Source organism: Dipodomys spectabilis, unplaced genomic scaffold, assembly GCF_019054845.1.
Source record: "Dipodomys spectabilis isolate Male_0828 unplaced genomic scaffold, ASM1905484v1 ptg000018l, whole genome shotgun sequence".
NCBI classification, from domain to species: domain Eukaryota; kingdom Metazoa; phylum Chordata; class Mammalia; order Rodentia; family Heteromyidae; genus Dipodomys; species Dipodomys spectabilis.
The window spans coordinates 19601928-19620022 of NW_024870695.1; the positions used below are offsets into that span (position 1 = coordinate 19601928).

The 18095-nt window shown below is 37.0% G+C and overlaps 1 protein-coding gene across 1 annotated transcript in view; it reads left to right on the forward strand.

The window, feature by feature from the left end:
* Positions 1–18095, forward strand: part of Stxbp4 (syntaxin binding protein 4) — a 121405-nt gene that overhangs the window by 5511 nt on the left and 97799 nt on the right. Inside the window, exons 2-6 of the mRNA XM_042672166.1 lie at positions 4924–5050; positions 7324–7456; positions 15973–16079; positions 16234–16447; positions 17494–17572. Of these exons, the coding sequence (XP_042528100.1) occupies positions 5004–5050; positions 7324–7456; positions 15973–16079; positions 16234–16447; positions 17494–17572 (580 nt within the window). The 5' untranslated portion in view covers positions 4924–5003. The remainder of the gene's footprint in view (positions 1–4923; positions 5051–7323; positions 7457–15972; positions 16080–16233; positions 16448–17493; positions 17573–18095) is intronic.

Here is an 18095-nt window from a genome sequence, read left to right on the forward strand (position 1 = left end):
ATTGCCATTTCATTAATATTTACTATCATTTTTGGCAGAAGGTATTTTTATCCCATTCCATTTAATTTTCTCTATATTTTTAGAATATACAAAAGAAGTAGTTTTAGAAAGTATTTTCCAGTAAATTCTGCTTGGGGGAGGAGGGCTACCAACAGGAAGGGAAGGATAAGGAAGAAGATGAATGAGGATACAGAGTAGTTTATTTATGAAACATGATGAACATTATTTATGAAACATGATGAAATTGTTTAATGAAGGAAGAGCTATAGAGTAAGTGTGACTGATTGGGATACATTGTGTAAATGTGCAGAAATATCATGATGAAATAATGCTTGTACAACTAATGTGTTCTAGTAAAAATAATACTTTCCAAATACTATATGCATAATGACTTATGTGGTGAGATTTCTAATTATTATAGTTTAATGAAATTGTAAGAAAAAGGGCTGGGAAGGTGGCTCAGTGGTAGAGCGCTTACCTTGCATGCCTGAGGCCCTGGGTTCGATTCCTCAGCACCACATAAGCAAAAAGGAAAAAGCCGGAAATGGTGCTGTGGCTCAAATGGTAGAGTGCTAGCCTTGAGGTGAAGAGCTGAGGGACAGCACCTAGGCCCAGAGTTCAAGGCTCCACAACCAGACCCCCCCAAAAAAAAAAAAAATTGTAAGAAAAAAATTTATTGTAAGAAAAAAGTTTTCTGGAATGCATTCATCTTAGAAAACAACTTTTTTTCCTTGTAGTGTTCTACTTTCTCTATTTTTGCTGACCTATCCTTTCCTTCTGTAAAACTAACCAGACTAGATAAACACTATTTTCCTTGAATGTGCATACTTCTAATGAAAACAAAATGTTTTTCTTCTGTGTCATTGTTAAGGATATGGAGTTGTGTATACAGATGTGTGTGTGTGTGTGTGTGTGTGTGGCCTCCAGAGTAGGTAGTAACCTAGTAACTCTGTGTGTGTGTGTGTGTGTGTGTGTGTGTGTGTGTGTGTGTGTGTGTGTGTATGTATGATATTACAACAGCCCCTGTTAATTGAGGGCCTTGGAAGAACACTTATGTAATAAGAGGAGTAGAGATGAAATAGCAGAAGAGAAGGAAGGCTGCAGTGACAATGGTACTTTCTACATACACACACACACACACACACACACACACACACACACACACACACACACACACACACACACACACACATACAGAGTTACTAGGTGCCAGTGGCTCATGTCTGTAACTCTACCTACTCTGGAGGCCACACACACACACACACACACACAGAGTTACTAGGTTACTACCTACTCTGGAGGCCACACACACACACACACAGTTACTACCTACTCTGGAGGCCACACACACACACACACACACACACACACACACACACACACACACACACACACAGAGTTACTAGGTGCCAGTGGCTCATGTCTGTAACTCTACCTACTCTGGAGGCCAAGATCTGAGGATTGAATCAAAGAAGAAAAGTCAATGAGACTTTTATCTCCAATTAACCAGACAAAAGCCAGAAGTAGAGATGTGGCTCAAGTGGTAAAACATCAGCCTGGAGCAAGAAAATGAAGGGAGAGCAGGAAGTCCTGAGGTCAAAATCTGTTGTTGATATGGATAAGTTAAACCCATCTTTATTGTAAGGAAGTTTAATTGTTTTCTTAAGAGAGAAACAAAAACCAACATCTTACTACTTTAATACTCTCTTCCTACTTTCTTGGAGAATGAAGTTTTTCAGTTTTTCCACATACATTAGTTTCTCAGCATGCTATCTTACAAAAAATCAACAACTTGGATTTGAAAACCAGAAAAAGCTGAATTCAAACTATACCATGCAGCTGCCCTGTGACAGTGGTTAAATCACATGGTTTTTTTAATAACTTTCAAATAAAATCTGGTTAATTATAATATGTATCAGCCAATGCAAAGGGGCTGGGTTACTTCTAACGTCAAGCAACTAGCATATGGCACTTTTGCCATTTGGGTTTGGGTTCTTGGACCTGCATCTAGTGCATTTTTCACAATATTAATAAAATAAGTACTCCAGGAATGCTTGAGGCATTGTATGACACATAGTGTCAGTAAGTGGTAGCTAGTATTGGGTAATATCAAAAGTTCTCTTGAGGAGGGTGTCCCGTGCATGCAGGGCTAAAGCAATTTGTAATGAATTTGTGCAAATACACTTTTAGAACTGAACCCTCTCCTAAGGCTGTGTCAGTCTTGAAGACAACTACAGAGGATTTGCCTCTGAATCACAATTAGTCAGAGCCCTAGGATATTAAGGTCCTCCCCCAGGCTTTCTTCCTCAGGGGGTAGTCCTGAGTGACTTCCTTGGTTTATGGCTGTGGGGCTTCTGCTGACACTGTTGCTTGGTGACTTCATTTCTCTGGCTGCTGGTGATCTGCATACTTGCACTGTTCCTGTCACATGCTACTGCAGAAACTGAAGTGTATGCTTCAGGCTATAAGTACAGCTCAGGCTCAGCTCCAGAAAGGTAGCTGGCCCTTTTTCTGGGTCTAATCTTACAGAAGAATCTGTGATTCCTTCTGTGTTTGGTAGTTGGAAAAGAAGATGAATCCCATGATTTCATTTCTCTGCCTCTGTAATTGCTTCAGAGAAAACAGCAGCTATTTGAAGTGAGACTCACTGGTAAATTCCAACAGAGAATTTCACTAGTATCTACTGGAAAACAAAAACAAAATCCCAATACTACTGTCAGTGTACTTCTTTAACTATGAAAACTGCGATTGGGAGAATCCCTAAAAGCTCACAATGGAACCATGCTGTCGGAGCAGGCATGGTGGTTACCTGCCTCTCATCCCAGCACTTGGGAGACTGAGGCAGGAGGATTTTTGAGTTCAGGGGCAGCCTGGAATGTGAAACAAGATCCTTTCTCAAAATAATAATAAAGCTAGATACTGGTAACTCAAATCTCAAAGCTTAGCTTTTCAGTAGGAATCTGAGACCTGAAAGATGGTGTTTCAAAGACAAAGGGCACAAAGTATATGAGGGTCTATCTCCAATTAACCCATGAAAATTCAGGACTAGAGGGGTGGCTCTATAAGTGTGGTTCACCCTGAGTTCAAGGCCTAGGACCAGCGCAAAAAATAAACAAAGCAAAAGAAATGCACACACATGCAAGATCTATGTCAGATGCTATACATTTGTTTAACAAAGCACACAACCTCTCTGTGTTTAGTTACTTCAATGACAAAGTTGTGCTAAAAGGCCTTAATATATTTTTCAATAGTAAATATTAGCTGTTGGTTATCAATCAGCTGTACCTTAAAGCTAAATTAAAAAGAAAAACCTAAACCTGATCTTTAGTTAAACCTGACAGTCCACCTGAGCATCTGTCTTCTTTACCTCCCAGGAGGACACTTAATAGAAGGGTTAAAGGCTTATGTGCACTACTGATTCATAGTGTTCCTTTGCGTCATTCAGATCTCTTATGTAGAAGTACTGAGCCTCTGTTCAGATTGTTTTAATTAAATGAAACTACACGATTGCCTGTAATTTTCACAGTGGAGCTATAGAAGACATTAAAATCATATTTTTTAAGTCTTTTCATAGGAAACTGTTGAAGCTCATAAAGTACAATGAGTCAGAGTAATATAGACTCTGCAGGAAGTTCCTCAAGAGAGCTGATGAGTTAAGAATTTTGGTTCTCTTCTAGTGTATTGTTCAATTATTTTTCTGACCACACTCTTTATAGCCTAATCCTCACAAGAGACATTGTCCTCAAACTTTTGTTGGTATGTAATTTTTAAGCTTAGCTCTGGTGCAAGTTGTAATAGTTATCTAAAATTTCATTCGGTGCATCCCTTTTGCCAAAGAACACAGATTTTATATAGAGCTGCAAAATAATGAAGGTATGGATTTGCATAAGCATCTATATGCAGGTATGCATATGTGTCATGTTTACCTAATGCTTTTGTTTTTTTGTTTCTTTTTTTTTGCCAGTCCTGGGGCTTGAACTCAGAGCCCGGGCACTGTCCCTGTACTTTTGCATATAGCTCTACCACTTGAGCCACAGCTTTTTTGGTACTTAATTAGGGATAAGAATCTCATAACTGCCTGTGTTGGCTTTGAACTTCGAATCATGATCCTCACGTCTCAGCCTACTGAGTTGCTAGGATTACAGACATGAGCCACCGGGTGCCCAGCCTAGATGACTTTTTTATATATTTCTGTGCCATGTATATATTGTTGTGCCAGGCCGCAGACCCCCCAAAGACCACCAGGGAGCCAAGTCCGATGCAAGTACCAAGAGCCATTTATTGCAAGCTGGAGCCAGGACTCACATTGTCACTGACGCAGCGGGTCAGAGTTGAGAGTCCCGGCCACATGTTTAGCAAGGTTTTTATAGGGTTTCCAGCAAGAAGAGGGGGTTTCCATCCTAGCAGTTACATGATTGGCTTAAGGTTTGCGGGCTTCTACATAATTGGTCAGCATTTCACGGGCAAGTTTCAGGGTAGGCTCATTGGTTAGGGGCATAATCATTTCCAGTAAGGGTAGGGGCTTTCCAACTTAGTGATTACAGGATTGGTTAAATCATACATAACAAGCAGATCATTGGTTGGGATACATAAGACTACCTACCCATAGGAATGCAGGCAACAATATATTTTTTAATTGTTTATGACCCTACAGCTGCTTTTTCCAGGAACTTGACCAACCTGTCCATTTTCCAGCAACTGGGGACGTGTTTCTCAACCCTTTGTCTAACTGGCAGTTGCTAGGGGTATAATTGCAGTTTTGATTGTGGGTTTTCTGAGAACTTTTCCAAAAACTGGTTTTTCCAATAGCTGTCCCTTAAGTGGCTAACTTGTGTTCTTCCTCAACAATATGATGTTTTTATGCAAAGTTGGCATCAAACTGAACTGTTTTGAGACCTAACAATTTGTTTCCTATTGTTCCAGTCTTTGGAAGAGGATTTCTAAACTCTTCATCAAGATCTTCATTTACACAGCTGTTAAGTCCCCAGGACTGGGGTGAAAACATGAACAAAATTCTGTCTGCTACAGAACCATCGAGCCTACTTGAAAAGTAAATTTTAAACTAACTACTTTCTCACACTTTGAGATATATTTACTATTTGTGAACATGTTTACAAATAATTAGCATTACTATCCATTTACTAAACATTTACATATTAGTGAGCAAAATACATGTACTATTCATTAACATTTAATTAGAAGTTTTTTAAGGAAGGCATTAAGCCAGGCTCTGATGCCTCACACTTATAACCCTAGCTACTCATGAGCCTGAGATCTGAGGATCAAAGTTTGAAACCAGCTCAAGCAGACAAATCTGAGAGACTCTGATCTCTATTTAACCAGCAAAAAGCCAGAAATGGAGGTATGGCTCAATTGGTAGAGTGTCCATCTGGAATAAAAAAAAGCTAAATAAGACTGTGAGGTCTCAAGTAAAAGCTCTAGTACCAGCACATACATAAAAAAGTGCAAGATTCTACTTGATGTACAGGTAGTAAGGTCGCAGTCAGAGGCTAACCCAGGTTAAAATTCAAGACCCTATTTGAAAAATACACTAAAGGCAAAAAGGCCTGAGCCTTGGCTTAAGTAGTAGAGAGTTGCTTAGCAGGCCAGAAGATTTAGTTCAGACCTCCCCCAACCCCTGAAACAAAGACTTAAACATGTATAACGTTTATATCGCTATTATGATTTTGGAGCTTGCATATAACAATTCTGTGTAAAAAGGAAGATGTAAAACTATTGATATACAGCTGAGCACCACTAGCTCATGCCTATAATCTTAGCTACTCAGGAGGCTGAGATCTGAGGATTCCAAGTCCAAGCCAGCCCAGGCAGGAAAGTCTGTGAGACTCTTATCTCCAGTAAATTACTCAGAAAATGCTGGAAGTGACTATGTGGCTCAAGTGGTAGAGTATTAGCCTTGAGTCAAAGACCAGGTCCTGAGTTCAAGCCCTATTGATATAGTTCAATGTCAATTCAGAAACAAAACTATCATGGCAAAAAAGATAAGAAGTAAGTACACTATTATTTGAATAACACATGCTGTGTTTGGATTAAGAAAAGATGAGTCTTTCATTGAAAAAAATAATGTATGCTAAAGGTTATGTGTAATTTTTTAAAGAAATTCACATTTAGAGGGGTGTAGAGGTCACTGCAGAGATTGGCTGCTGAATTGAAAGACAGATAGCTTAGTTTCTGTTCTCTCCTTAGGCTCTCCTTTGAGGTTTCATTCTGCTTTTGTAACCTAATGTCCCTTGAAGAATTGGTTGAGGTGATGAAATCCATATAAATAGAACATCTGGACCCGGTCCTTCTTGGCTTTTATTTAGCTAATTGTCTGTTGTCCTAGTAACCACATGGGCTTATAGAGCTGAAACAGTGCAGCAAATCTGAGATGTGATTCATACATAGAGAAGAAAATATCCAATAGCTGATGCTGTATTTTAATGTTTTTCATTCTTTTTTATCCTTTGAAAAGAATGTTCAGAAAGCTTTTTCTGAAAGATACAGTGATATGGAATGGCATGAAGTCACTTTTCTCCGAGGTCATATCAGGGTTTGGTATGTTGGGAGTTAGCTGGAGATCCTCTGTACTCTGCAATGACTTAATGCACCAGTGAGGCAGATCTAGACCACCTTCTGCCTCTGAAGAAAAGCAAATGGGGATAACACTGACACTTCCTAAATTTGTGCCCTAGGCCCACCAACTTAAGCTGTAAGACTTTGGGATCTTTTAGAAAAAGAAAATGAGGGTAAAAATCTTCAGAGTCTTTTAGATTACTTTGAATGGCATTATGCATGTATATCGTTCAGTCTAGTTCCATGGTGCATAAACAGGCTGACATAAGCCTTACTTCAAACTTTGACCAAATTGAAATTCAGATTTTGTTTAACCAGAGAATTCACTGTATTGAATTTCAAAAACATAAACTGGTGATACCTTTTGTAGAATCCTTTTATACTTTTGTAGAAAGGGTAGCTGGAACAAATACTATTTTTGTAATAGGAAAAGAAATTCTTTTTAAATATAAAAGATTGAAATGGAGGTTATTTATTTTGTGTGTTTAAAATATTTTTTTATATTTTACTCCACAGAAATAAGCATTATTTCTGTAAATTCATTTTATGTTTTAGTTGTTTTGAAAAACAGAATTTAAAATATCGGTAAGTAAGAGAATCTGTTTGGCTGCTTGTTTATCACCATACTTTGTAAATGTAGTTGCTAATGGTGCTAAGCATTTGGGTTGTCTGCTTCAACAATATAAAGAAGAGATAGGGTATAGACCTCTAGCCTAACCTATGAGTACTTCCTTATTTTTCTCCTAGGAATCCTGCCTTTCAGATAATAACAATTACCAAGGAAACAGGCCTGGGTTTGAAAATCCTAGGAGGAATTAACAGGAATGAAGGCCCATTGGTATATATCCAAGAAGTCATTCCTGGAGGAGATTGTCACAAGGTAAAAATAAAAGTAAAAACATTCCCTCCCATTATACAAACAAAATACTCACCAGTTATAAAGTTGTTTTCCTACTTTATCAATAAGTTTTAGTAGAACCTGGAGGTCCTCAATGAAGGATAAAAAAGAATTGCAAAATAGACTTTCACCCTCAAGGATCTCTGTCCTAACAATAGATTTTACATATTGGAAAGAATAACATGTCACACTCTTAACTATTATTCTATATAGCTTGATATTATGAGAGAGAATATATGTGAGAAAGAGCCCTTTTGGTAAATTTGTTCTTATTATTGTTCTTTTGGGTTTTATTAAATACATGATCCTGCTCTTATGCCTTCCCCTACTACAAAAATTTATTTAGCAAGGAGTTTGTTCATCTGGATTATTTTTTTCTCTTGCTGAGGAAAAAATTATTTCTAGAAAAAACTTTAAAAATAGTTCTAATGGTTTTAGGTTTTTTCAGGTTTGTTCATATAAAGTTCTTGAAATGTATTTTCCAAGTGCAAAGTTTAAATTTTAAATTTATATATTGACATATTTGTGGGTACTCATTTTAAATTGTTAAATAGGAACATATTTAAATGTTAAATTTAAATAAATTTAAAAAATGAGAATTTTCTTCTGTGAATCAAGTTATTTAGTGCTACTTTAGTTTTAAAGTATTAGGGGCTAGAAGGGAGAAGAAGGGAACACACTTGATATAATACATTAACAAATCAAGATGCCTAACGAATGACGATAATTTTCTTTTAAGATAGAGGAACCAGATGTGGTAGTTCATGCCTCTAATCACATCTACAGGGGAGATGTGAGTAGATGGAAAGCAAGGCTGGGGTTAGGAAAGGCAAAAATAATAAGAGACTCCATCTAGAAAATAAAGCAAAATGGGCTGGGGGGGGGGGGGGGTGGTGGTCATGACTCAAGTGGTAGATGGCCTGCCTAAGAAGCTGGAAGCCAAGTTCAAAGCTTAGTAGCAACCCACCCCACCACCAAAAAAAAAAGACAAGCATTTGTGCTTCTTTTATTTCACTAGAAACCATTTGAAGATAGAGTAATAATTAGATAGATATAGCGCTGAATGACACTTTCTGCTGTCATTGTAAGCAAACTAAGAAATTATACCCATGATAAATACTTTTTCTTACTGCTTTGGCTTAGAATTTCATTTTAAAAAAAAGAGAGAGAATTAAAAAGTGAAACTTTCTAATGGACTTATACTGTCTCATTTCCACTAGAGAGCAGCATAGAGTTATTAATGTTCTAGTCAAGGCAAAAAAGAATACAGCCAGAGTAGAGAAAGATGTAGAAGAGTTCACTTATTTTCCACTGGTTACATTTACTTCTCAATATTTCCTCAAGGTGGAGCACCATAGGTAGTTTTCTTTTCTTCAGATACTAAGTAGATACAATTATGTTTAAAAATATTTAATAATGTCCATACTGAGGTCTAAATACTCTTCTGCATATGGTAGTAAGTTCCTAATCTACAGAAATTTCTGCATATTGGGGATGGCTTATAAGACAAGTGATAGGCTCATAAGGCTCCCCTTATTAAGAAGGTGACTTCGTCAGCTTAATATTTTCTGAAATGCATGGGAATGGCTTAAGGTGCTGTAATTTCATTTTAATGTAAGTTTTTAGAATTAATACAGTATATAGCTGGCTTTTTTTTTTTTTTCACAAGTATTCCCAAACTAAAAGGGACTTACTGGAACTCTGAAAGAATATTCTTCAAATAATTATACTTACCCATCCGGTTCCCACAACCAGATATTATTGTTCTGGCAAATGTGAGAATTCTTGAGCAGTTAAGCCATATATCATGTTTCTCTGAAAACCATAATCCCAGAGTTCAAAATTTGGCATGTAATGAGCACAGTTTTCCACTTCAGGAAGGAAACAAGATTTCCCTCTCTGGAGGTAGCTTAAAGATTGAGAACAACTATCCCAGGTACTGAGTTAAGGAATGAGGAAAGCTCCAAGGCCATTTTCACCCATCAGCTAGACCCCTGTCCATACATTCAGCAATTGGTCTTAGGTCTCTCCTAGCCTCAATAGTCCTGTGAGTTTCATACCCACCCATCCAATTTCCTGATTTTTCCATGTAGATTTAGAGGCATCTCAAAACTCAACATTTCTGAGCTACATGGCATGCTATTCACCTCAGTGCCCTCATCTCATTTCTTCCCAGTCAGAGGCTTCTCCAGTGATGAGTGGCACAGTGAAGTAACACAAAGTCAGAAAACCTAACCATATCATAACTGCTTCCTCTCCCAGGATGACCTATTTAGCTCATGTACTGAGGACTTCTTTTCTCACTAAGAAGCCCTTGATTCTACTCTCCCTGCTTATCTTAAGCTGTCATCCATTTGATTTTATGATCTGCTTTGATGCACCATGCCTACTTTCCTTTTCTCCCATCCTGCCTCAGTAATATCTACCCTGCCTTCCTACAGGGTTCTGTGTAGTGTGGCTTTTGCCCTTGATTTCTCTATTTCTCCATCCCTATGCTTCCAAAAACTGGCCTTCTTTCAGTCCCTGGAAATGGTTGCTTTATTACCTTATCTACTGTTACATTAGACTGGGAACTAGACTTTCTTCCCTTTCTATTACCAGATACCAATTCAAAGGCTACTTCCTAGGTGAGATGTTCACCAGTCTTGATATCTGTGATTGTTTTAGCAACCCTAATGAACTATTAGCTGGTACATATATTTCCTAAGGGCAAAAATTCAAACCAGTTTTATTCACAGTAGTGTCCTTAGTAAGATGCTTGACTTGTATCACTTGTTTAATTAATATTAATTATTACTGACTGAAGGGTCCCTTGATCATTTCATTTCTGTGATTTGCCTTTTTACTATTCCATGCTGCCATTTGGGTACCATACCAACATATCTACTTTTCTTCTCTGGCCCTGAGTGTCACATTTAGATATCACCTGAGGTTTTTAAGTGGTTTTAGTTAATTTCATTACTCCTAGTAACACTCGGAAAGCAAGCAAGAATCAAAAGGTTCTCAAACCTGATAGCTTAGTTTATTCTAAGATGTATGCTAACACATATGCTTATAAGCTATGTATATCCATATATAATGCATACATATAAATTGCATAGTGTGTGTTTTGTGTGTGTATATTTTTTTCACATCTCTAGAATTGAGATGGGTCTTACAATCCATGCTTAATTGCCAACATTTTTTTTCTTAATACTATTTATGTAAGTAATATTGACTCATAATCAGTGACATCTTAGATTTGATCTTGTTATCAGGTCCTGTAGTTAAAGACAAAAGTCACACAGATGCAGGTGCTTCTGATTGGTCTGTGTCCACAAAGGATGCAGAAAGGCATATTTAACTTTAAGAACAGATCTGTTCACAGATCTGTAAAACCTTACCCTGGCACTTAGATGGATCTTTTGACCAGTTTCCTGGTGGTAGCTAAGGAAGTGATAGCTTACTTTTCAAGATCACTCTCATTTGCCAGTGCTATTTTTGTCATAACCATCTTAATTTTTTCAGGCCAACTTCTGGACCTCAGCAATTTATTGTTATTGTATTCTTAACACTGCACTGGAGAAAACATTCATGAGAAGGACATGATTTGTTCAACTGGAAAAATTAGGGCTCCTAGCTCTGGAATTTCTGAATTAATAGTCTGTAATTCAGGATGGGGAAGTAAGAGTAAGCAAAGATAAGACAAAATGCATTAATACAAGCCGGGCGCCAGTGCTCACTCCTGTAATCCTAGCTACTGAGGAGGCTGAGATCTGAGGATCATGGTTCAAAGCCAGCCTGGGCAGAAAAGTCCATGAGACTCTTATCTCCAATTAACCACTAGAAAACCGGAAGTGGTGCTATGGCTCAAGTGGTAGAGCGCTCACCTTGAGCTGAAGAGCGCAGGGATAGTGCCCAAGCCCAGAGTTCAAGCCCCACAACTGACAAAAAAATAAATAAATAAATAAAAATTAATACAATTAAGTAAAGCTGGGGAATTGGAAAAAACTTGTAGCAGAAGATAGTGTTGAATCCGGCTGTGAAGTTAAAGTGAGAGTTTATCAGCTAGAGTCATAGGTGGGTAAATGGTGGCATGCCAAATAGAAATTGATACATGGAGTTGGAAAGCCTACAGCTGATTAGATGAACATTCTCTGAGAATAGGCTAGAGAATGCTTATGCCAGGGTGGGAGATGTGTGATGAGACGAGAAAAAAGCTAGTTTATTGTGCTCATTTTTAGAAGTAGAGGACTTTAACCTTTTTTCTACTAGTGGGCAGTCATCAGAAGTTGTCAGTTGAAGAGTTACATAATTTATCAATCATGTGAAGATGATCCACAACAGATAGAAGAGTCTGAGTCACCTTACTTTATTTAAAACTTACAATGTACTTTGCATGCTGTTTGAATGGTACAGCAACCTTATGTTATAGATATTTACTCTCACTTTGAAGCCCAGAAAATAGATGGAGTTTCATAGTGATTACACAGCTTTCATCAAGTTTATATTAACAACTAGAGATAAAAGAAGGGTACAGGACTATGTATAGTGCTGCATACCTGGAATCCCTTGTACGTAGGAGGCAGAGATAGGAAGATCACGGTTCAAGGCCAGCCTGGGTAAAATATTAGAGAGATTCCCACCTCAACAAATAAGTCGGGCACAGTAGAATGTGTTTTACCCCAGCTTCTCCAGAGGCATAGGTAGCAGAACTGCAGTCTGAGGTGTAGGTCCAAGCAAAAAGCACCAATTCCCTGAAAAACAAATTAAAGCAGAAAATCCCAGGGACATGGATCAAGTAAGCCAGGCTCTGAGTTCAAATTCAAATGCTGCCCTCGCCCCCAAAAAAGTTTAGTCTGTAGTTTGTGAAAGTATGGGGCAGGCAGGAATCTAAAAGCTTACAGAAGGAGCATTCCTTTTGGGCATAATTACTTAGTTAAATCAGAATCAGGCTGTATACTTGGATTCTAATAATATGTTATCGTTGGAAGTGAAGAGTGCTAGTAGTTTTTAACAGCAATGTGGCTATGGTTAGTGACATACACTTATTTCAACGTCTACATGACTGTCCGTGTGAGGAAGGTCTGTCTGAAGGTCAGCATGGGGAAGTTTCTGGTAGGTGGCTTGCCAAGTCATGTAATTGCTCAGTCACTGCTGAGAGAGAATACAGACTGAGGAAGAGGGCTCAGCCTACCCCTGAAGTCACAATTTCACATATACATTAACCCAGCTGGAGCAGAATTCATTCGTTTAGAATGCCAGAGTTTTACAGAAATAACTTTGTTTTCATTTCAGGTTCTGACTTTTAAACAGGCTCAGAAATTCACATGATGGGCTTAGATTTTATTCTAGGAGTTGAGTGAAAGATTTAAAAAAAATATCTTGTAAATACTTTTTTGAAAGTAAAAAATAAGCAGAGTGTAGTAGTGCATGCCTCACAGCACTTGGGAAGTTGAGATAGGAGGATCATGAGTTCAAGGCCAACGTGGGATAATAGGAAAGTAAACATAAAAATGCCAGTTCATGTGCATTGCTATCGCAGTCCAAAGACATTTTTCCTGTTCTCTCCCTCATCTTGGTGGAAAATGCTCCTTTGCTACATTAGAATACTTCAACACAAGACAGGTTAAGTGAGATTCATAAAAAGTTCCCTCAGCACTACCAACACTATACAGCCAGACAAGAAAGAAAGAGTGGGAAGTCATAGATCAATCTAAATGTTGTGGCCCACTTGTGTTTTCTTTGCCTTTTCACTACACCCCTGAAAACCCACTGTGATTCCTATTGGATCCATGGATACAGAAGTTAACAGCGAACAAGATTACGCAAAGAAGATTGTGAACTCCTCTGTCCCCTTGTCTCTCTTTCACTGTTTATGAAAGTCTAGCTAGTAGATTGCAGAGCTCAAATCCAAATTCTGGTCTATCTGATTGCTAAACACTACACTGTTTGCAGTTCAGTTCATTACTTCTAAAGGCTTCTACCCAGATGAAAGATAGTTATCATCTGATTTATAGTCATCATCATAGAATCTTGCCTCTTCAAGGAAATTTAGTAAGAGGAAGGAACTATAAGTTCTGAGAACATTCACACTGAAACACAATAACCTAATTTTCTTACTGCCTGCCACCACCACTTTTAAAACCTTTCTTTGCCTCCCTGTCTGTGTCTTCTGCATGCTTTGATCATGTTTTTCTTTCAGTTGCTGTCAGGCTTAGGGATATTAGTTAATATTGCTGTTGACATTAAATCTCAACTAACATCTACTTTATGAAGCCATTTCTAATAAGGCCATTTCTAATAATTTCTAATTATTACTAATATTATAAATAAATAACTATAAATTATATAAGTATACTTTATTACTAATATTATTTATTTCTAATAAGGAATTACTTTATTGTGTAAAGCTGGATTCAACAATGACAGATACTTACTTTTAAATATTAGACTAAAAAATTTTCTATTTGACCCTTCCAATACCAGTATGTGTTAATGTGTGTATATATGTATATGCAACTGGAATATTGTGTGTGTGTGTGTGTGTGTGTGTGTGTGTGTAAATGGTTAGGTTTTTTTTTGACATTTTAGTTTAATTTTTAGTAAGTGAGTATGCTTAACTAAAATTTTGCATAGTAAATTACAAGCTAATGGACACAAGTGTCTGAGTATAATCTTGGGACAGTTCATTTAAATGCATACATAGTGAAACTATGTCTAAAAAGAATGCAGGGAAGATATAACTGTGCTTAGAAAAATCAGCCCTTCTGTGTTATTGAATATGTACGAAGGATCCATATGGTAGATATTTTCTCCATATACTTAGTCTTTCCTAGCATCATATTCCTGTACTTCCATACATTTTTCAAATATAAAGAAAATATGACTGATGTCTACAGCTATTGTGTGCTACGTTGTCTGATCTTGCTACTTAAATTCATCATGTGTTTATAGAAAATCCAAATTAATTTGTAAATTAAACAAAATTCTAAAACCAAATTGCCTGTTATAGTTTAATTGTTTAATGTTTATATTACAGAAGGATCATAAGGTTTTGTGTTTATAACTCATGTATTTTACGCAATATTTGAGATATGGACCTATAAAATCTTTTCATGAACATTTTACATTTACTTAGTTTTCTTTGTACTCATTTGTCAGTAGAAGTAAAATATTACTGTTTCTCTTAAATATTTCAGTTCATACTGAAGATTATTCAACTAAAAGATATATCTTAATAAGTAAGACTTTAAAGCCAGATGTTTCACTGAATTTGTAGAAGCTATTTCAACACTATCAGGATAAAAAGTGAGCCTTTAATCTGTATATTTTAAATTTCTGTTACTGTAACCAATGCCTGATATAGAAAGGATTCTTACAGCAAGGAAGGATTGATTGGGTTCACAGTCTTAGAGGTTTCAGTCTGTGATAAGTTGAACTGCCATGACAGTATGTCATGGCAGGATATGTGGCAGAGCAAAACTGCTGATTTCATGTCCAGGAAGCAAAGAAAGAGAAGGAACTGTGAGTCCTGTAGTTTCCTTTAAAGGGAACACCTTCAAGGATCCTAAGACTAACATTTGGCTCCGCCTCTTACGTTTCTAACCCCTCTCCAAAGGGCCAAGCTAGGACCAAGTCCTAGCACATGGAACTCTAGGAGACCATCAAGATCTAAGCACCAAGGAAGTTTTTTCAGTAATTATGTGAATAATACTTTTTGCCTTTATACTAGCAATAAGGAAAAAGTACTTTAGTAACTGTACAAGAAGGGAGCTTATATTTCTCTTCAGTTTAAATCTTAGAGAGGAAATACCAGTGATTGAGTTACTTGCCTAACAACCACATTACATCTTACGATAGAGATTGAAATGCTCTTATTTGCTTAGTTATGTATGAGCAGATTCAAGACTTCACAAGAACAATTCCAAGCAGCCAGTCATTATATGCAGGACTTGACTAATATATGCATAGTCAACTAAGCTGCATAGCTGACTAAGAAGATGCTACAATATGGATAGAATCAATATAATTAATATCCTTGACTACATTTTAAAAATCTAGTCTACATAATTCCTCACATCCATAGTTTGGTGGAAGAAGATGCAGGAATCCTCAAAAACTACACCGAATGAGCATCTTGTATTCTGAAATATCCCTTGAACGTTTTGCTTACTTTTATTATTACTATAGTCAGAGCTTTACCAATCTCAGAGGGCTATGCTTTTAAAACAGGTCTCCTTTCCTGGTATTCAGGCTCATCTCCTAATATCACTGGATTCCCTACTGTGCAAATTTTTTCATGGAATGCATGAACTATACAACTGCATTACCAAATCAGACTTTAATCAAAACATTTACTATTGACAGTCTCTAATATGTTTCTTTTGGCTCTTTCTCTAAGACATTCTTTGTAATTTTTAATTGCCTTAATGAAGGCCATTAACTTTTTCAAAAAGTTTCATTATTTTCTTTGCAAATGTGTCGTGTTTTAAATTTTATTATTCTTATTTTTTTAGGATGGACGTTTGAAACCAGGAGATCAACTGGTCTCAGTAAACAAGGAGTCCATGATTGGTGTATCATTTGAAGAAGCAAAACACATAATTACCAGAGCCAAGTTGAGGTAATGAGTCTATCCATGAGATAGACTAAAAGCATTTAACATGTCTCTTTCAGCATAGTAATTTAATTGTGTTAAGTAATTAAAAAATTTATCTTAGCACTCATTTGTATTAGATTTGTCGCATATCCATAAAGTGATTTGTCTTGTATGCTAGGTCAGAGTCCTCTTGGGAGATAGCATTCATAAGACAGAAATTTGATGATGGTCATCCAGAAAACACCTTGTGTCCATCCCTGTTACAAGGAGAAAGTGGACCTCCAGCCTCAACATTTAATCTTTTTTCTCCTCCTTGTGAAATACTCGTTCCAAAGATCTCATCTACTCCCAAGACTGAAGATGCTCCCTTACCTTCTTTTAAAATGAATCAGGTAATCTTAAACTTCTTTGCTTATGTAGAAAATCTATAAACTTTCTGTATCTTTATGTTGTTTGAATAGATATAGAACTGTAATTTTTTTTTTGGGGGTCCGGTCATGGGGCCTGAACTCTGGGCCTGAGTGCTGTCTCTCAGCTCTTCAGCTCAAGGCTAGTGCTCTACCCCTTGAGCCACAGCGCCACTTCTGGCTTTTTTCTTTTTGCTTATGTGGTGCTGAAGAATTGAACCCAGGGCCTTATGCATGCAAGACAAGCGCTCTGCCACTGAGCCACCTTCCCAGCCCTAGAACTATAATTTTATTAATGCTGTTTGTTAACCAATTACTGTTTTGTTTTGTTGTTCTATATTTTTATAATGTTTTATCAAGAAAGATATATTTTCAAGTCAAAGTTTCCTTTGTCTAAGAGCATCATCAGTTAGAAAATAGCAACATGACAAAATGATACTGTAAATATATATACCTAGATACCACTCCAAACTCTGAGGAATGTTACATTTGGTTTCAGGCAGTCTCTATCATGGTTCAATTAATTACCATCTTCACCATCTTCATTTTCTACTTGATAAAATTCAGACACTCATTATTATTCCTTAGTTGTTTTTTTTTCCCAACACAGTGAAGCTAACCCCAGTCATCTATTCTGTGTGTGTGGTAGAAGATAGTTTACCCTATTACAGTGATACAAAATGGGAAAACTCTTAATATTACAGTTAATGCCAACATTGTACTGTATCATCTTACTGTAACTGTTTGGTAGCCTTTCAGCCAGTATGGTGAGCTTCTTAAAGAGACAGAATGTAAAATTTTGTCCACCCTTTATACTTTATCTTTAAAGATAAGGTACATGGCCTTATGTTTTATTAGATTTGGACATTGTAGAGCTAAAAGCATTTGTTACCTGCAGTTCCAAATTGACTTTGTTTGTAGATGACTGTGATTGAGAGGTTTTGGGTTTTTTCTTTTAATGTTAACATGACCACCTAGACCTGTCTTTGACCTACTTTAGAAAATTACTTGTTTCTGATTTTCTTTCACAGATGAAACCTGGATACAAGAAAACAGAATATACTACAATTACTTCATTAGACAGCAGCTCAGGGGATAGGTCTAATTCAGGTAGTACACATTTCATTTCTCTTTCCTGTTAGTGTTTCAATTACTCCCACTCTCAATAAGAGTACATAATATGACTTAATAGACTTTAAATAAGGCTTCATTATGCCTGAAAGCAGGTTGTCCCTATGGTGAAAATGACTTGAGGTTTACTGAAGCGTGAGGGGCTTATGTTAAGTCTTTCCCTAAGACCATTTACAGGCAGAGCCCTTTTGGGCCCTGGTCTTTGAGTTGAGAATAACAACACCTGTGTCATTGTGGTTATTGTGAATATTAATAAACTTCTATATGTAATGTAGTTAGTTCATTACCAGACTAGAAATAAGAGAAATAGAGTGAACCTTTAATTATCTTTACTGTTAGACCTAGCAAATTTTTAGTAAGGGTACTTAGAGGTAAGTACTTCTCAGCATATGTGAGGTTGTGTCCTGGTCTCTCTTTCTCTTTCTCTCCTCTTGTCTGTCTCTCACCTCCTTAGCATCTCATCCATACATTTACATTTGAGTTGAGTAAGATCAGTCTGAAG